Source organism: Gouania willdenowi, chromosome 1 (assembly GCF_900634775.1).
Source record: "Gouania willdenowi chromosome 1, fGouWil2.1, whole genome shotgun sequence".
Lineage (NCBI taxonomy): Eukaryota > Metazoa > Chordata > Actinopteri > Blenniiformes > Gobiesocidae > Gouania > Gouania willdenowi.
Window position 1 is genome coordinate 9259313 of NC_041044.1, and position 21330 is coordinate 9280642.

General features: G+C 38.3%; 1 protein-coding gene across 3 annotated transcripts; it reads right to left on the reverse strand.

The window, feature by feature from the left end:
- Window positions 1–3025: 3025 nt before the first annotated feature.
- sp2 (sp2 transcription factor) lies at window positions 3026–20072 on the reverse strand. Of its 3 annotated transcripts, none has more exons than XM_028456138.1 (8): window positions 19989–20072; window positions 16405–16481; window positions 14042–14797; window positions 12818–13036; window positions 12305–12602; window positions 11761–11938; window positions 6853–7046; window positions 3026–3500 (listed from the first exon to the last, which is right to left on the reverse strand). In XM_028456138.1, exons 1-8 carry the CDS (start codon window positions 19993–19995, stop codon window positions 3400–3402), a joined length of 1830 nt encoding a protein of 609 aa, XP_028311939.1. In that variant the 5' UTR covers window positions 19996–20072; the 3' UTR covers window positions 3026–3399. The 3 variants fall into 3 exon arrangements, with proteins under 3 accessions (XP_028311939.1, XP_028311933.1, XP_028311947.1); XM_028456132.1 differs by having other exon boundaries at window positions 16405–16529; window positions 19989–20025; XM_028456146.1 differs by lacking the exon at window positions 19989–20072 and adding an exon at window positions 19918–19969.
- Between the last annotated feature and the right edge of the window lie 1258 nt (window positions 20073–21330).

Sequence of the window (21330 nt, forward strand, 5' to 3'; positions counted from 1 at the left end):
AAAAAATTGCAGGATTTTTCTTTTCTAATGCAGTTTGAGTTAAAAATAAATAACATCTTTACCCTAATAATTTAATATATTTTTCAGAATATCTTTTTATTTTTTTATCAATAATAATCACAATATTTGTTTATTAGAATACACCAGTCAACACCAATTTATCTTATCAGATACATTCATTAAAAAAATAAATTATGTTTTGTGTTACAGCCATGAAGAAGGTGACAAAGACATTGAAACAACCAATTTCACCCAAAATACATCTTTGGTTGAGAACAGTAAAATAACCTTCAGATGCTGAAAAAAAATGAACAATTAGAGATAACTTGCAAAAAAACAAATAAAATCTACTCTGAAAATAGTATTTTATCTATCCCTCATTTCCTATTATGCATTTCTTTTAAACTTTTGTTTCCCATTTTGTTTCTCTTTTGTATGCAGGTGGTGTTTTTTTTGTTTTTTGACTTATTTAGTATATATATTCAAAGAAAATGCAGTGTACTCTCGATTACAGTTGTCTGTTACAATTACTTTTTTTGTTAATTATTGCAAAAGGTTTTTTTTTTTTTTAAATTAAAAGGCAAAAATAAAGACCAAAAACTAATCATAGAAGGGCAGCGAAATGAAAAACAAGGAAGTAAAGACATGGTTGAAATATTTATTGAGGATAGTGGCTGTAGAAAAGAAGCTGCACTTATTTTAGCACCTCTTTACAAGTTACCCAATGAATTGTAGGTTCTGCATTTATACCCAAACAATTGCTGTAAAATGTGCACCATTCTACATGTGAGGAATTTAAAAACCCAATAAACGTTGAATTTGAAAATGTTGAAACTGTATTTTTATCAGTGAACATGAGATTAGAATGTAACTTAAGTTAAAATACATTTTCAGGGGTTGTGAAACAGAAGACATATTTAAATACTGGGTTTAGCTTTCTAAGGCCTCTTTAATTCATTAGAAAAAAGATCTACAAGTCTTTTACAAAGCAGAAATTACACTATACAAAAATCACATTATAGTTTGTTCCTTACACACAACGGTGCAAATTCCATTTCCTTCAAGACTTCAAAACTATGCAGCTTATGTCCTTTGTCAGAATATCCTACATTTGGAGTATTTACATAGTCAGAGATGGAAATGCAAACATAAATATGAGCAGGCTCATCTGTCCCGTACACTGGTGACACACATTGTTTTTTTTTGTTTTGTTTTTTTCAAAAAAAAAAAAAATACAGCAAATATTGGCCACCTTGGTTTAAAGCCTTTCATCACAGCTTAGAACCATATTTAGATTATGAAAAATCAATCTTGGATGATGGAGTTAATTCAACCAAAATAAAGAACCAAATGGTGAACCAAACAAAAAAGGTGAATTTTCAAACAAATTGAATCTTCACACTTTGATAGGATGGATCCTAACAGGAGAAGCAGAATATGTTTTATTGAAGTGATTTGTGTGCTGAAAAACTGGCTCCATGCTTTCCAGCTGTGCTAACATCTGTATTAGCAAAACGGAAACACAGGATGCTTCAAATAAAAGCCTTTCTCCTATATAACTTGTGACATGATTGTCAAAGGGCAAATTATGATGACTTGGATCATATATACAGCAATGGATAGGGTCCAAGTCATGAAATATGCTGCGAGTTAAACAGAGATGAGTTGAAGGTGCTACCCTGAATTTACTTTTATTAATACATGAAAAGATGCTGAGGGTAATAACATTAAAAACTGATTTTTGAGAGCATACACACCAATAAAACCCCAATCTTCTTGTCAGAGAAAAGCAGAGCTGTTACAATAATGTCGATGCCAAATCAAAGCCGATTAGATGTAATTAAAAAGAGGAAATTGTTAATTGATGTAAAATGAGATTAATTTCAGTAACTAAGCAATCAAATCTGACACCAGTTTTGCTGGAGCCAAACAAGCAGCTAACTGGTAGCAGCAAAGCTTGTGGACAACACAATGAAAATAAAGAGATATTAAAGCGTGCTTATCAGGCTCAGTTTATTTATTATTTATTTTAGACGAAATAGCTATTATCCTTAGCGCCAGGGGACTCACACTACTCTAATGTTACTGCCAACTCAATAAATGTGTTGGGTGTGTGATTAAGGGGTTTCATCAGCCCTGTTACTACTATGAATAGTAAGTTTGAATGATTGCAGTGCTCAACAACAACAAAAAAGGGCAAGAAACCATAGTCAGTAAATATTAGTTAATAAAAAAACCAGTCCTTTTAGGTGTTTCTTAGAAAAGGATACTGATCATTTGTAAAAACGACTTTAGTGAAATGTCAGTGTTGTGTGATTGTATCTTAACGTGGAAAGCTTACATTTGGACCAAGAGGCAGAATAGTTCATACATTTGGTGTTCCATAGAGATCAAATTTTGGTCCTAATATTGTATAGTTACTCTTTCTTTTAACAAAAATATTTACAGGATGCCATATCAAACAGGCACTGATCCAAAAATATCTAATAGCGTACTGCTATGGTAATCATATTACTATAAGCCAAAATATTACTTATTAATTTATTTCAACAGCTTTCTACCCGTGACCTAACTTAGTAACTTCTTCCTTTCAACTCTGCAATTAGCCAGCGTCCTCCCTACAATTCCAATTATGGAAATGAGAATAATTTTTCCCCTTAGATCAGATTAATGCATGTTAAAAATATGCAAATGTTATTTAACTCAAGTAATTCTGCTGTAAATTTTAACCTTTTTATTTGTTAATGAATCTGTGCCAACATTTAGCAATGTAGGAAGAAATAAATTATTTTCAACATTAGAATACAATAAAGATGTTGCACAGTTCAAAAAGGGGTGAACTACTTTTAGTGCAGATTTTTTTTTGTAGAAAATGCCATTACGAAACATGACTCAGAAGTTGTCCTTGTATTTCAGTTGTTTTGGTGCTTACCAAAATATTCCTGGAACAGGTGATGGTTTAATAAAAACACAGTTTAGGGGATATGTATTAATGAAAGGAGATATGAGACAGACATTGTGGGTGTTGGTTTCAACATGTTTTCTTCTTCCACAGACGTTTATATAGTGTACAGGGAAAGTAATGGAAAGTTCTCTAAAACCCAACTCCTTTTGTAATCTTACAGATTCAGTTGGCGCAGAGGAAAAAGACACATAGCAAATATAAACTAATATTATGAAGGTATCTGGATCAGAAGAAGTCCACCAGGGAGGATTCATCTGTACACCGCAACACACAGTGTCCTAGAGGAGTGAAAGGGAATAAAGGGGATTCTTTTCTGGAGTGTTTCCCGTTTTGGGATGAATGAAACAAACACTCTCTTAGTCTCTTCTCCTCTGCCCCTCCCTTCAGTTAGTCTCTGAAAGTTTGTGGGTGTATAAACACAGCATCCAGTCTGCTTACAGGTTCTTGGCGTTTATGTGAGTCTTGTAATGCTTCGTCAAGTGGTCGCTCCTCATGAAGCGTTTCTGACATTGGTTGCACTCAAAGCGCTTGTCTCCTGTTGGAGAAAGGACACATGCAATTAAAGAGTTGTGCTTCTGATGTCGCATTTATTGTGAATTCTGTGGGAAATCCTGAGTTGGGTTCTGTGAATCACAATTATGTTAGTAAATTATGTTATTCCAGTCAATTTTGACCGATTTCAAAGTTTTATCTCTTGAAACTGTAGGTAATTTAATAATACTTAAGATGAATTAAGATTTACCTTAGGTGTTTAATTCAACTTATGTACTCGTAGTGTTAACAGTCAAACATGACAGATCATTAGAAACAAAACGGGGAAGTCTACATAACATTTAGTTAAAGGCACACCGTGGACTTTTTGACCTAAAGAGTTGACCCATATAAGTTATTTTAAACGATTCCTCAGGCCAATATGCAGTGTTTGACAGTATCAATGCTCCAAGCGGGGATTCCCTCTTGAAATATCGACTAAGTTTGGAGGAGACGGACCTGCTGCCACGTGACTTTATGGCAGTCACGTGACAGCAGGCCCTGACGTACTCATGGAGCTAAGCTAAGGCTTTTGCTACTATTTTTCCGTCTGATTGATTCCTGGTCATGGCCGAGACAAGCAAAACATTTAAAACTGCTTCTGAGGAGGCCGCCAAGACCCGGCCACCGCCGGGTCCCCTGTCCGCCCCAACCCAGGCCACCATGCCGAACCCCCGGCGAAAGGGGGCCGAAGAAGGCCAGATAGTGGGGGGCGCAAAATCGACGCGGCAAGGAGGGCCGAGCACCGACCCCCCGGCATCAGGGAGAGGAGGGCGACAGCTGCTCCTCCAGCCGCAGCGTGAGCCCAGCTCCGCTTTGCACCCCAGCCCGACCGATCCTTATCCCAAAGTTACAGGTCAACTACTGTCTGTATACACAACCAAAAGACACGGGAGGCTGGCCCGACTGACTGTTGATTTTTGTGACAGTGTTGCAGCGCTTGTGGCCACTAGGGGCGCTTGACGTGAAAGTTACAGATCTAGCGCCCCTAGTAGGGGAGTGAAAAAAAATCCATTTCACAATATACATAATTTTTTGGGTGCTGTTTAAACTGACACAAGAGGATAAATTATAATTTTTTTCTTATTTTTGTGCATTGTCAGTAACTCAGGGTGATTTATCCTTAATGTTCTCACCTACAGTTGTTACAATGCTGTCATTATGTTGTAATGGTTACTTTGAGACTTCTTTCTGTGAAAAGAAACTTGTTTCACTATATTTTATGATGGCAGTGCGTAACTGCATTTTCTTTTTTTCAGTGAAAATGTGCAAAAACACTAATAACAAATAATAAATAGGATGTTTTGAAGCAAAACATTTTGACTCAATTTGTCCTCTGAATGATCAATATCTTCTGATGAACATATACAGCAACTTCATTTTTCATCTTTACGTTTAATTTTGATATTAACTGTGTAGAATATCATGATAATATTGTATCGTGACCTAAGTATTGTGATACGTCTCATATTGCAACATCCTTGCCAATAATCACCCTAGCCCCTAGTGGCCAAAAGTTACAGTGTGCCTTTAATGTAAAAAAAATAAATAATACATTCACATTTGTCAGATGTATTCATTATGTCACTTGTTCTCGACTGTTGCAAGTTATTTATCATAGAAATGTAAGAAATGTTATTTCTATACAACTAAAATCCTCCTGTCGAAGATGACTTGTAACACAATACTTTGAGTATGACTGTACAACCTGTAAATAAATCAAATTTTCAGTAAGTTTAAACAAAACTTTCATCCGATTAAATGTCGTGGATAAAATGATGCTAATGCTGGACGATATGATGATACATGTCGTGGGGACGATAGAAAAGTGTCTATCGTGCTATTTCTCTTCTATCGTTTCTAACCTAATTTTATCACTTATTAAAGCAAATATTTCATTAAATAGGGTACGATGACTATATTAGGGTTGTCTTGTCACTATGCAATGAATACAAGAATAAAAATAACTTTTTCACAAAGAAACTCCATCTTGTGGTTTCACGACTTCATGCTGCTTTACGTTATTTGACGCCACCCTGCAGGTTTGCGACATGCTTTAAGTTATTTAACTCATGAGTGCTGAAAGATAGACATGCAACTGGATGAAGTTGAATGCCCAGAATTGCAACAAACAGAGACAGGGGTACGTCTGTGATTTGGTTACAATTTGGGTTCAAGAGGTCTGACGGTCTGTGTCACCACAAATAATGCCACTAACAACGTCTCTGCAACGGAACTGAATGAGTGGGAACGGCTACAGTGCTTTGGTCACCGTCTACAGCTAGCCATTGTTAAGTGTAAAACATTCTAAAAATGGCCTAGTGTAATATTGCAATGGGAAGATTATACTAACAACAAAAATATTAGTGAATTGAAATTAGTTTGGTTATCCTGTGTTATGCTTGATCAGCCTACGTACAAGACATTATTATAGAAAAAGTTATACTCGCCTTCATTTTATTTATTATTTTACATGTTATAGCAAAGACTGAATTGTGATACGAGCTGCCCACAGATCTAGTCGTATTATCATAATTTAATTATTAAATCCATTCATAAATTAAGTCAGTGTTTCACAGTCCCGTACCCCTTCATTTACCCTGAAGCTATGTACCCCCTACTCCTGCACACTTAAAAAACATACAGTAATACAGTGTTTTTTAACCTTGGGTTCATGACCCAATGTGCGGTTGCCTGGATTTCAAATGGGGTCTTCTGAAAAGTCTAATTTATAACAATAAAAAAAAAATACTGATTAAAAATTAGTTTTTAAAATGTTTAAATTATTATTCTTGTTTAAATTATAACAACACACACACACACAAAAAAAATCTTAAACAACTGCATTAATTTACTTTCTGAAATATAAATCTAGTTTAAACTTTATTGTGGTATATCGTGATCTATATAGTTATCGTGATATGAAATAGTCCATATCGTGATATATGATTTTTTCCATATCACCCAGCACTAAATGATGCATTTATTTATACCTAAATTAAATGTTTATTTAGAAACATGTAGCATACAATTCATAAAGAACTTGTTAAAAATGTAGCCTACAAAAAAAACTGCAGTTAATAAAAAGCTTCCACTCAAAATTTTGGGATAATGCAAACACTATTTAGGTTAAGATAAAGAGTATAATGAACACAAAGTAAAATACTGTTTGCATATCTGTTTTCTGGGTGTGAACTTGCAAAAGGGGACACGGAAATTTTTTGTCAAGGTCATAATATGACATAAGAATGAAATCACACGGCTAATGAACTCTTTAACAACAGGATTATGTCATGTCAGTCATTAGAAAGTTGCAGCTGTACATTAGCATTGTTGTGTGTCATTGCTTACAGTACCTGTGTGCGTCCGCGCGTGCCGTTGTAGCTCGTCGCTGCGAGTAAAACGTTTCCCACAGTAAACCCAGTTGCAAGCAAACGGTCGCTCTCCGGTGTGTAAGCGCACGTGCGCTCTGAGCAAAGATGTTTTCCTGAAGGTCTTTTCACAACCAGGGACATGACAGATGTGCTTCCTCTTGCCTACGTCACCAGGCCTGTGAAGCACAAATACATTCAGTAAATAGCTAGCATCACAGTCAACATTTGCCATGTCACTTTTTCTCAAAATAGCCCATGTTCATTTAAAAATGTAATATTCTTCTTTAAGAGTAACTAAAACCCAAACCCACTTTTTTCTGCTGATTACATATGTATTTGGGTATTAAGTAGTGCTGTTGATTCATCCTCGTCCATCTTTTAACATTTTAGTAAAATTTTTTTAAATTTGCATATTTAGTTGTAAAATGTCAGAGTTACTGCCTTCTAAGGGTTGAGCACCGGCTTTTACAATAAAATTTTGCTATCGGCTGAGACAGATTATCATGACCATCGAGTGTCATCAACTTTCACTGTTGGCCCCGCCCCTCCAATAAAAGCTGAGAGGATGGAGGAGGGTTTCCTCAAATCACAGCCCTCAGTGAGCATTGATTCACAGCCTCAACGCGGAACTCCGTTCAACAACGGTAATGTCTGTGACTCTGTGCTTCTATAAAGAGAAGAGTGTGCACTAATCATTGGATTGATCAAGCTATGTGTGTATGTAAAGACACATTGTGTGTGTTCCCGTCTGTCTGTGTGCGCGCGGAAGTGCGTGCACTTTTTGTCGATGGGTGTGTCTGAGGCGGTAGGAGAGCAGAGCTGTTTGCACCTGGGTATTAGTGTATGTAGGGTAATGTGTGAGCTTCACGTCGTGATTGTGTGTGTCTGTGAATGTAATGAGTCTGACACATCTCAGCTTTAGAATTTGCTGTGCAGCAATGTGTGCTGTCTGAGTGGGTGTGTCTTACTGTTTCAGGAGTAACCCCCATAATCAAGGCATTTTTGAATTTACACTGTGTGTCTAAGAATCAAATAAACTTTATTTATCAGTTAAGAACTTAATTTACAGAGAAAGCGCCAGTGAAAAAACAATAACACACAGCACATATCCATTCACACATTAAAATTCTGACGTTCATGAGTTCCCTAATAAATAGAAAAAAACAAATAGGCCAAAAAATTATAGTCCTCAACTACAGATTTTGCACTGCAATCAGCCATTTAACAGGCAGATGGAGGTGGGGAAGAAGCTGGAGCTGGCCCTCTTTGTCCTCAGTGTAGGGCAGTGACGTGCCATGACCACTAGGGTTGGGTAGGCACGTTGCAAATCGAGACCACCAATGACAATTTCATATGTTTCTGCTGTCAAGTGTTAATTCAATTCAAATCAATTTATATATAATAATAAGAAAGAAAAAACCCAACAAGATCCACATGAACAAGCATCTAGCAATCTAACAAAATCAACATCGTAAAACACCATTAAGGTGCGGAGGGCTTCGGCTCCTCCGCTGGGGCCTCGGGCAGGGAGTTCTCTGGGCCCTCCCCTCGGGGGGTTAGGCGCGGGGGTGGGGTGGGGGGGTGGGGAGGTCGATGGGGTGGGGGGTCTGGGGGTTGGGGGTGGGATCGGTGGCGTGGTGCGCTGGGTCCTTGGCTCCTTGGGGCTTTCTCGGGTGTGTATGGGGGGGCGATGGCTGCCTCTCGGCTTGGGATCTTGGGGGCGTTCGGGGGACTGCTTGGCCGTGGGGTGGTCGCCGGGGGCCCTTAGGCTGCCTGCTCTTGCTGCTGGCCTGACTGCTTCTTCGGGCCCGGGGGCGGCTCTTGGGTTTTGCAGTGGCGGTACTTGGAAATACATTTGTCATGGATGCACTGGCCTTGGGCTGTGGGATAACACTCATACTGGGCTCAACCTTAGACACGTTGTTCCCAAATACCTGTTTTATGGAATTTCCACTCACCTCTTCCTCTGTTCACAGCCACCACCATTATTCCTAAACCACACACTGGTCACCAAACTGGCTTGACAACACAACAATAAACACAATATACACAACCACAATTTCACATCGCATCACTTAAAACTATTCCTCACCCATTCCATATCCTATCTTGTATCCCTCTTCCCTGCTAACTTCCCCACCCCCCTCCAACCCCTCACCTTGGTGTAACACTGCCCTCTCTTTTTTACATCCTCCCTTTAATAAAGTATTTCTTACCCTTCCCTAGGGAGGGCTGGTGACGGTCACAATTATGCAATGAAATAAATAAATGTATTTAATTGCAATAATAAAATATGCATTGCTGTCAAAAGATTGCACTTCTTGTAGTGTTAACCTTCGAAAGCATGTGCAGACAAGGTAAAAAAAAAAAAAAAAAAAAAAAAAAAAGTAAAACACCATTAAAGAAACAAACAATTATTTGATATAGCCTCCATACTCTCCCAACAAGATATATCTCATGACACGACAGCACATCCGTTGTTTGTGTTGGAAACACAGAAACACGGAGAATATGACAAAAACAACTCAGAACAGCCTCAGTGAGGAGCATCCACAAAGCCAATCCTTCCTTTTGTACAATTCACTGTATAAAATACTAAACATTTTCTGACCTTACCATTGCTGAAGGTCTGGTAGCTCAGGTGTTGGTCTCCCATCTTTTAAAAGCTTTTCCTCAAAAAAAAGTTTCTCTATCGTCTCTAGCGCTGTCATCCTGACAGTAGTGTTATCCCGCCCACTAGCTAGTGAGCGCAGCAGCAGCGGTCACATGGCACTTATTCACTAATGTACTGTGAACTTAGGTATAGCATTTAGCATAGCGCGGTTACATGCAAAGGCAGCTCTCTACGCTGCCTTTGCACGTAAATGGTTGTCATCTTGGGGACCTGACTGCGCATGCGCAAACACGTAAAAACATGCAATGGGAACGGAGGCAGAAGAGCAACGTGCCTTTGGGAGGGGGCGTGGCCTCCCTCTGCCTTACAGCGGAGTAAAAAAAAAAAAAAAAAGACTGCGCAGCTGTTCCAGGAAATAGCGCTGTTTAGTAATTTGGGCTATGAAACTCACAAAATAAGGACACTTTCAAACTTATAGGTACTGTAGGCTATTGGAAATGGAAAAATAAATAATTTATAATTATATTATAATTTAAAAAAAAAATAATAATAATAAATTATAATTAAAACAAATAATTAAAATATCAATCATCAATCATCTTCACCTGCTCAGTGTTTGAACTGTTGTGCCTGGCTAACTAAGAATAACTCAGTCCGTGTTGTCCTTTAGTTCTTTGTATTCCAGCCTTATGTTAATTTAAACCAAGTTGATTAAAACTTCATCATTTAAACTGATCAGATCCAGTAAACCATTGATCCCTGAGAGGAAATTGGGTAACATTAATGCTGTTCTCATACATCTGTATATGACATATAAATAATTAAAAAGGAGCAGTCAGAATAATCCGTGTCACCTCAACATATCTACCCTTTAATTGCATCTGGCTTTATTTTTTACATACATTTTTGTTTAATTATGAAGTTTTGTTTCCTCACAAGAGTTCAAAACTTATATTTTCTTTAAAAAATGATAAATATTTCTAAAAAAACAGAATTTAAAAAATTAAAGCAAAAAAATTAAACGGAATTTGGGAAAAAATAAAACGAAATTTGGAAAAAATGAAAATAATTTTATAGGGCCCTAAGAGTATAGTGAGGGTACAGAGTGTGTGAGGGATCAGTGGAGATCTGAGTGCCTTTCCTCAGGACTCTGGTGTTGTAAATGGTAGTGAGTGAGTAGTGTTCCTGACCAATGATTTTCCTGAGTGTTGCGGTGAGTGAGAAGAGCCACTGTGCAGTATGCACTTTCTTTTACTTGACTTTCATTCATGTGAATTTGATTGATGTTTTGTAATTCCTGTGAAATGTATTCCAGTGCAGTCAATAAATTCAGAATTTCTTACAGAATTACAGATATCATAATGTGTCGTGGATGAAATTTCCCACCATATATCAGTTATCGCAGAATCAGAATCACGTGATAATATTGTTATTGTGATGTATTGAATCGTGAGGCACCTGGCGATACCCAGCCGTAGTATAAATGTTTACATTTTTTACACAAGGGAAAATGCCTCAATTTGTCCAGTGACCAGCTGGTGAATAATTCTTTAGTTATCTTTTTAATATCATTGTCAATTAGAGTCGGCTACATTAACCAATAGGTATGTAACAATTCACCCAACTCCCGATACGATTCGATTCACGATACTGGGTTCACGATACGATTCTCTAACGATTTATTTTACAAAATGGGACTGTATATAAATGACTGAAAAATATTCCTTTATTTTTTGGGGGAAAATACTGTACAATTTTTCATTGTCAAAAGAATCCCTTGATAAACTATTCAAAACAATGCAATTTAACTAAAAGTAAATCTTGAATGAAATAAATAAAGGAATAATACAAATGAAGAAGAAGCTTATTTTTTAAATTCTGGTTCTATAGTAAACAATACAAAACTGCATAATAGTTCTTTTTCTTTTTAAAAGTGCAACTGAAAATGTATTTTGTCTTAACAATTGGACTTACAAAAAAAAAAAAAAACAGTCATTTTACTGTATTTAGGGCAGATATTTGTTTGAACCAGCAGAGGGCGCTGGTAACCCAGTGGTTGGTTGGCATGCAGATATCGTGCAGTGAAGAAGAGATGCTATGCTAGCATTAATTTTTTGATGTTGTAATTTTCCACTTTTAAAAGGAGAGGCAGGTTTGTACAAGAACAAAGCAGCTTTTTCTCTACTTCAGTTTACAAAGAGCAACAGCTAGAGTAAAAAGAAATAAGGAACCTCTCAGTTCAAGCAACTCAGATGTTTATTTGTAGGTGAGCTCACCTCTTGTCTGCATCTTTGCAGTTGGGGCAGGTGCAGGCCATCCGTCGTTTCTTCTCACCAGGCTGCCCGGGCAGCTCCAGCGTCAGAGCTTGATCTACCTGGATGGCGGGTTGGCCCTGAGCTGCTGCCAGCTGCAGTCCTCCACCCTGCATTGTCTGCACGGTTAGATGTTGCTGACCTGAAAGACAGATAGCCAGTTACAGTGTCAGAGACACAGGTGGGTTCCCTCCTGCTCTAGAGCATGACAAAGCTGCTCCATTTGTGACAAACACAAAATATAATTTAGGGGCGTCTGTTTCAACATCTATTTATGATTATATTGACTGACAGAAAATAAAAAACCCTTTCATTTAAGATTCTATATATTTCTGCCCTTAATTTCCCCCCAACACACTAACTTTTTGTTAAAATGCTGAATCACATACAGGGCCATCAACAATTAAACAAAACACAACGGACCAGTAGGAAAATGGGAAACCGTTTTTACATTAAAACAAAACGACTGTTCAACAAATCCTTGGTTTCAAGCTTAATGGGCACTTACCCCCTGCATTAGTGATGGTAACAGGAACTCCATGAACTTGGACCCCATTAATACTGATGGTCTGCACTGCTTGGGTTGCTGTGGCAAGCTGTGATGGATTTAATGTCATCATTCCACCTGCTGGGGCAATTTTTGCTAGCGTCCGCTCCTTTCGCCCACCCGCGAGGGTCTTTTTATTGGCAGAGAGAGGTGGCGGGGTGGTAGTGACTGTGGTAATCGGAGTTGGAGGCCTCGTCGTAGGGAGAGACTCCTCGATCTGAACCGTCTGCCACTCCCCTGAAGCGGTTTTAAAGAGAAGCTAAAACCAAACAAAGTCAAAATTATGTTTAACGTCCAAACTCTGAATTGTCATAGTGTGTATGATTGGCTAGTAGAAAAGTCAGTTCCAACTCATATAAACTATGACAGTGCTCATTTGTAACAACAACCCAAGTGAGAATGACATAAACCTTTTAACAGTTCCTGTCATACTTCATCATTGTGGCGTACAGCTATCAGAGGGCAAAGGTATACCTGTGTTGGTGATGGATCTGTTGGAGTGACCTGAAGAGTTGAGGAAGCAGGCTGTCGCTGAGGAACAGGAGGCAACGTGGCAGAAGCAGCCTGCACAACTTTCAAAGCCTGCTGGGGGATCTGAACCATCTGAGACTCTGCCTTTGGGGGAACCAACTGGACCTGTTGAACCACAGCTTGCTGACCAGGACTCTGCACTATCAGCAGATTGTTCCCCGCCTGCAATTAAACAGACATTTAGAAGGTTAACATGTGAAAGTGCATCCAGACCTCAGATTGTAAAAGGAGGCGTGACTGATGAAACTTCCACAAACATGAGGACAGATGATCTCTTGTTCTTAATTGGAAAAGACCAAGACCTAGTATTATTTGGCCAAGAACTCAGGTGAGAAATGTCTTCTATCAGGTGACATATGTCACCTCAACAACCTGAGCCTTGTGGAAATGAGCAGTGCGTTTTCAGTTGATGGAGAACAATGCACTTAAAGGGATAGTCAACCCACATTACAACTCAGCTGAGAAACTGATACATGTAAAACTATAATCGCAGGCTTGTGGAAGTTGAAATGTTTGACAAACTATGATTGAGTGAATACTTAAAAATGTGCTCCACTCACGTAACTCTAACTGGTTTTAAAAGGTTAAAGGCATCTGATTGTTCTGAACAATGTATAGCTGGAAGGCATGCGCAAATCTGTAGTAAGATGGCTGATAGAAGCATCCTAATGCTGTGCCGACCAGCATTTTTAAAGTCGGATTTCTTGTTTTTCAGTAGACATAATATAAATTAATCCACTTTAGTCTTCCTGGTCTCTATAGTAATAACATCATAACTAGATGGTATGATGTAACTAAGGAGTTTAACGTTGAATTGAAATTCTATTTCACCAGAGACTCGATTAATACTGGGACTGGAAATACAAAGAGTAGCCCTGGCGGCCCAGTGGCCCAGATAAAAAGGTATACTACACATATTTGACGGCTAAAAGTTGATATCAATGATTTTAAAGTAGGGGTGGGACAGTTTCCACAATATTAAAACATGATGTCTTAGTATCGCATGGTGGGGGCGGGGTGAATGTGAACACACATGAATCATGTCCACAGATCACTGAAAAAAAGTTAAAAGATGTCTATTGTATTTATATTATAAGCTAGAACAAATAACATGCTAGTATATCGTTTGTCCTGGTGCATAAACATCAGTAAACAGTAAGGGCTTACCTGTATGATGTTGTCACCCGCCTCTATTAGGATGGTCTCCATCTGCTCAGGGGTTGGAGATTCCGTCTGTGCAGGGGGTAGAGGTGGTGGATCTGTTGTCAAAACCATTTTCTTCTTCCTCCCTCGTTGAACCTTGCCTGTAGAAGGAAGGGCTGCCGCCGTCTCTGTGATTATCTGAGCCCCGCCCACCTCTCCCGTCGCCACATTGAGAGGCAGCGTGAGCCCACTAGGCAGCTGCACCATGTTTGCAGATGTATTGTTTGGTTTATGAAGTTGGAGAGAGGGCTTCATGGTGAGAGCCTTTTGTGGTGTAACTGGTGCGGTGGCTACAGCTGGGGCCGGTACAGTCATGGGTGTAGTGATGATGGCCTGGTTAGTGCCTGGTATGAGCTGGATCTGACCGCCCTGTGGCATCATCTGAATAGTCTGAGTACCCTGGATCTGCGGCACCACCTGGTACTGGATGTTGGCAGGGGCTGGGGTGTTAGTCCTGCCTGGACTCTGCTGGATGGTTAGAACGATGGGGCTGCCGGGGACCGTTGAGCCCAGGCCAGCAGGAAGCTGGATCACATTGCCCTTTGCTGAGAGGAAACCCAGGTTTTTTGGAGGAGCGGGTGCAATAGGAGCCGGTTTTATGGGCAGAAGCCTGCGGGGCTGTGGCTGAGCAGGAGGAGCAGTAACAGGGGCCTGAGCTGCCGGGGGGCCAATTTTACTGCAGGTAGCAGCCAAGAGTGCCAGAGGAGAGGGCTGGGTGTCCTGTGGGGAAAAACTGTATTGAAACCCCTCTGAGCATCGCAATTAATTACATCACTAAGTGAACACGAGAAGTGAAAACAGAGGCACGAAACACTACAAGACTTCAAACATTGTATTCTTACCCACATCTGGAGAGATAGATAGGTAGAGCGATAGTAGAGAAACTATCTTTAAAAAAATCTATAAAACTTTTAAGGTTGTATGGTACAACTGTATGTTCAAGACGATTAACAAGGGTTCTAATGTGTGATAAGACCATGGACAATACAGATTAAGGCTGAACGACATAGAGCAAAAGTCATATCTCAATATTTTTTTTCAAAATGGCAACATATACAATATAAATGGTGATAATTTTCCCTCAACAAAGTCTTCCCAGAAAGAGAATTCAGGGTCAAAATAAGAGCTGCAAAATGCCACACAGGCACTTTTATTAACGAACAGCAGCAAAATATCAACACAGTGGACAGCGTGGGCAGGTCTGGGTTCTCACTCAGTAATCCATCTCCAAATACCAGTCTTTGTGCTTTCATGCTCTTCTCAGAATACATGGCCCATTTAAGAAAAGAAAGGCGGTGTTACCACATGAGTGGATGGACTCCTACAACTATCTTCTTAACACAAAATATGCTTTAAAATAAAAATACATAGTCATAGATAGGGTTGGGGTCAATTATAATTGTAATTGCATAATTGATAATTAATTACAATTATTTGTCATTTTAAAAATCTGTTGCAGTTGTAATCATAGTTAAATAGAAATTTAGTTCAGATAATTGACTTTGCAATTGTCATTAAAATTCTGTCAAAATTGTCAAATATAATTTAACACAAAACTGGTGAACCATGTTACAGTTCTATGCACAGTTCTACACATATGTTAAGAATTATTAAAATATATTTCATGTCAACCTTTGCCGCATTTACCATTTTACCAAAAATATATATTTTCATTGATTAGGAAGCCTAAAGAGGTAACCAATAGATAGGAAATTAGATGATAGGTATTTGTGTTTAGTTTTTTTTTACAGCTGATTTAGGACCCGTTATCATTAGAGATGCTAACAGAAAGCTAACACAAGAGGAAGGTTAACTTTTATTAGGTTATTTATTTCAGGCTCAGTAATTGTGATTAATTGAAATTCTGAGGATAAAAAAAAATTGTAAATAAAAAAAATGCCGCTAACTGTTCTCATAATTGAATTGTAATTGAACATGGATAATTGAAAAATGTAATTGACCCCAACCCTGATAGACTATATTGTTATTTTGGCAATCTGTTTTCAGCAGATATTATTTTTGTGGAAAAGAGATTTCTCAAGCTGCTGGTGCTTCATCAGGATTTAAAAAGGCAGTTGTGAGTTTTAGACTGAAATTACCTCAGGCTTTTATTCCAGCAGATAGCTGATGTGAAAGAATGAAATGAGAAATATCTCAAATATGTTGGCTTGCTGCCGTGCTGTCAAATGTATGAATAAAACGTTGATTGATTTAAATTAGAATCACTTAAAACAATTTCAAAGAAAGAGAGAGGTGCCTACAGAGATGATGAATTAAGGACAGTTTAACAGTAAATCAGATGGAAGAGACATCTGTGTGTTACTCACTTGTACAGAAGCGGTGGAAGGCTGAAGGTATTCACTGGGACTGACGGCAACAGTGGTGGCCATACTGTCCTGTTGTTCTGGTAAACACAGAGCAGAGTGTGGGTCAGCCCGCCTGCCACGTCTAACTTAAGGGACAAAGGAATTTCCAACACAATGATCCTCAATAAGGGAACACATACCAATAGGGGTAAGACAGCACATTGCAAGGGATACGTGGCAAGAATTATTCATTATTTTTAAATCAATAGGACTATTTTCATCATCATTTTATTAGCTAATTTTCAAGAATGTATGAACATGCATCCAAGTTAGTTTTACACAGTCAATTACAAACTTTGGCTTAACTCTGTAAAAAGTTAAACTAAATTTAATCTTTATGCGCGCGCACACACAAGGTCAAGACAGTCTGCTGGCACAATCATGGCAGCTAAAACCTAACATGTGACATATAATAATTAGTAATCATGATATGACTAAAACACAAAGTCTTAAAAGTCAAACAACCACAACCCCCCCCCCCCACCGAAAAAAAAATGTATTTAAACTTTATGTCATGGTAATTCCCCTTTACTTGACTGCGTTTTATTACACTCTGACACCACCGGGAGTCATATTTACTGCATGGTAGATACGCACACACGCCACTAACAGAACCATGCCATCACACACAGTTTGTGTGTCAAACTAACAAGGGAAATATTTTTGCCTTTATTTAAAAGTCCTGATACATTTGGATCACTTAAGGTTGTGATAAAGACCAAAGAGATAGCTAGATTTTTAAGAGGGAGAATTGGCAATTGGATTACTGGAAAGGAATTATAAACATTGGGCAACATATTATTCCACAACAATGATGTTAGGTGTTGATTAGCCATTTTATTTGCAGCAATATTGTAGGGATTTAAAATAAGGCAATTAAAAATTCATAAATGCAGAGCATTTGTTTGTGCCATCAAAAGACTACAATTCTCTGAACGGACTTATCAAATCTTGTAAAAATAATTTTCTTTTTTCAACTTTATGTTATTAAAATAATTAAATTGCAACAATTTTTTCTTTACAGAAACCATTACTTACAAATGCAGTATTCATCTTCATTTTAACAGAAATGAATTACATTACTCACAAATAGCTCCTCAAGAGCTCAAAGGTCAGTTGATAGGCAATGGAAGTTTTGGCCCTTGAATAGCACATATTCTTCCTTGCAAAACAAGCAACCAAACCATTTAGGAACAAATGGCTTCTCGAAAAAAAAAAAACAGCTGCACTACAGTTCTGCTGTCAAAAATACTTAGAGAGAAAAGCAGAGAGAATCCACTACATAAAAGAAATATTTTAAGAAAGCACGGCACTGCTGTCTCAGGATGAAAACGCTCACAGAGGAACTGAAATAAACAAGTGTGACTCCTTCACCAGCCATTTTTTTTTTTAAAGGAAATGTGCACAGCTTGATGCAGTAAAAAACTGAGGTTTATCTTGAGAACTAGTATTCAGGTTATTGACATTTACTTCAGTTTATTAGCATATTTTGGCCTTCTACATTCAACTTTTCAAGATATTAATGTGTAACAATGTAGTACAATACGTGTTGTGTTCCATTTGCCACTTTGATTTCTGGAACAACAGCGGTTTGAAGTCGTTTTAACTTGAGCTGAATACCTGTCAAACAGATAATTGGACACTACTCCAACACAACAGCTGTATGGAAAAAGCACTAAAATATGGGAAGCAGGTGATCTGGAATGAGTCTGACAGAAGAATTTATACAGATTACAGAGTTAATAAAAAGCCTGACTGCACATGCCCAAAAAATTGACTACAGAACAAGCAGAAATATTTTCACCAGCTAAAAAAATGCTTAGGAAGGCCATCATAGCGTATGAAATATCAAGTTAATATAACATGAGGAGATCTAATGGTTAAACCAACAATCTCCTGGCTGCTACAATAGTGAAAATACCAGTTTGGATTGGTGATCAGTGTGGTACAGCAATTAACTTCACTGATTATAACTTAACCCTCCATCCTCAGTGATGCAAGTGTGCAGCTAAAATCTAAAGCCTAGGTTCCCAAAGTGGGGTACGCAAATTGTCAAAGGGGGTACGTGAATAAAAATGTAAAAATTGGAAACTATAATATAGTTTCCAGCAGTCTGGAGCCTCCACGCATTGCCACAAATTACACATTGGCCTCTGTAAGACTACCCATAGTGACAAAGAAACAATCTCATCAAAAAAGCACAAATATGACAAAAGCTAAATCGCTTTGCTTTAGCCAAACGTTCCATCAAGACATTGATGCCCTTTGCCATCACGTACTTGTATGCAAGTGGATTTTCGGCTTTGACAAACATGAAAACAAAATACAGAACAAGACTTTGGCTTTAATCTTTCTTTCACACAAACATTGCATCTTCTCAACCCCATGCTTCAGTAAGCTAGTTAAATAAATCAAGTAATAGTTCTAAATAAGATGCTTTCTTGTGTGCTTACAGATTATTATTTTATTATATATTATTCCTCAACAGAATAGGTAATAATCAGAGACAAATTTCACTGTTGAGCTACATTGTGGAGGACACTTATGTTTTTAAGTGTGCAGGAGTAGGGGGTACATGGCTTCAGGTTAAATGTCTGAAGGAGTACGGGACTGGGAAAAGTTTAGTTATCACTGATCTAATGACACCAAAACAGTTGCACTCCCCCACTGCAGCTCAGACTCTGAGCTCTCCTTAAAAAACAATGTTAGCAGGCAATGGGTCCAGCATGTCAAAGCTTTGGGTGTTTATTTGCAGCCAGTACTTCTGTACACGGTAAAACACGTGATTATCACGAGTACTTCGGTATTTGTCAAATCACCACAAAGTGATACAAGCCTGCACGAGACCTGATTGACATGGTGATAACCCAATGTTTGACTGATAATAAACTTAATCTATTGCTGTCTTTTAATGAGCAGCACTAACAGAAACTCATTGATTGCTGAGCCCAAACTCACAAAAATAAACACTAGCCCTGCGTTATAACCTCTCCAAAATAACCCTCACATGATTTAAAGCCATTCACATAACATACATTTAATATGAACGGTTTGGCATCGCGATACTGCGCCAATCAACTAATTGATCGCTCTCACCAACCAGTTTAGGTTACCAGGCTAGCTAACCACCAGCACACATACCGAGGTACAGTGAGTGGCTAGCAGATAGCATGAGCCGTTTCCTGTGCAGCTTATTCATTGCTGACAAACCACCACAAATTAAATGTACGTGCACCGTTTCGATGTTTCCGAGTTTTGTATCGGATAGTTTGGAGACAGAAATTCAAACCCCAGAATTTAAAAGCTGCAAGTAGCTTCCACTAGCATGATGGTCAACTGTAGCGCAGCTCTCTTTGATAACGTTACAGAAAAAGGCAGCCCTTCTCCGGAGGTACACAGCTCATTTTGATTCACACACCAACCAGGGACTCAAAAAACACATTCATGTATTCCGCATAATGCACAGAGTCTTACAGCTTAACACAAATATGAAGTTTGGCGAAGCAGAATGTAATATAAACACCAATGTTTTAATTCCTACCCACCGCTCATGACGACATTCGCTCTCCGTGGGCCACCGAGACCGAGCCCATGGAAGAGTCCGCCCGCCTGGCTGCACCAATCCACACACAATAGGAGGTTGATAGACGGCTATACTGTCCAACTGGCTTCGATTTTTACTTTGACTGACATTTATTATAGCCAATCAAAATATTTTACTTTTGTACGTCAGAGGAAAAGTGGGGACCTAACCAATGGGAAGCTGCTATTTGCCTTTGCTGGGCGAGCTTTGAAGGACACACCTTGGACAAACGGATGGCCTATAGCAGCCATAGACATAAACAATAAACGCCTCATTGGCTGTGGAGGGACGTCCCCTAAACGTCGCCATCTTGGTACAGTGCCCTAGGAGGGCAGTGCATGGGCACCTACGGAGGTAGGTAAGAGGTACTCTACAATCTCAAAGTATAATTAAACACTGAATTCTCCACTGATTTCCAAATGGTTTGATTAGTTGAAACACCACACATGTGACTTTGACAAAGGATGTTTGAATATTTTAAAATTGCCTGTTGTACTACCCAAATACAAATTTTACTTACAATCTTCATGACATAACTGAAAAAGATGCCAGACTTTAGTGTCACTATTAGATGTTTCATTTAGAGGTGGGAACCTCTGGGTACCTCACGTTATGATACAATATGCAATAAAAAGATAACTATTGTTTCACGAAATGACGATACTGTGATTATCGATATCTTGGTCAGAAATCAATCTACGGTTATCTATGACATAACAACAAAACAAACAAAAAAAAAGATTCAGTGAAAAAATACTTATTTTATTTTATATCTCTGAAAGACAATAAATTGAAAAAGTGACACTATTTTAGTGCAACATTTCTCTAAATAAGTGTCAACATACCAATGTAAATGAATAGGTATCTCCAATAGTGCTTTCTGTAAACAAAAAATGGGGTCTTTCTTACCAGTGACACCATTACAGTGCAATATTCCTGTAAACAATATATTGGTTCCTTCAACAAACAGTGAAAAAATTTCTGTGAAGACCTACCTGCACATTTTAGTGAAAAAGCAGAAAAGGTTTTGAAAAAAATAAAAATCGAGCATAGCGATTGATCAATTGTGCAAAAAAAATCGCAATATATTGCCGTATTGAGATATCGTCACACTCCTAGTGTCAATGAGCAGAACATACAAACCACACCCTGTTGATTTACTTTTTTCAGGTAAGGTGTCCCCTTTGATCCTGTTTACATCCCCACATATTACAGATCTACAGATGAGATGTCTAATTTCTTTAAAACATAATTTTGCTCATGGGGTTTGAGAGGTTGAACTGAACAACCACAGAATCTTTGTG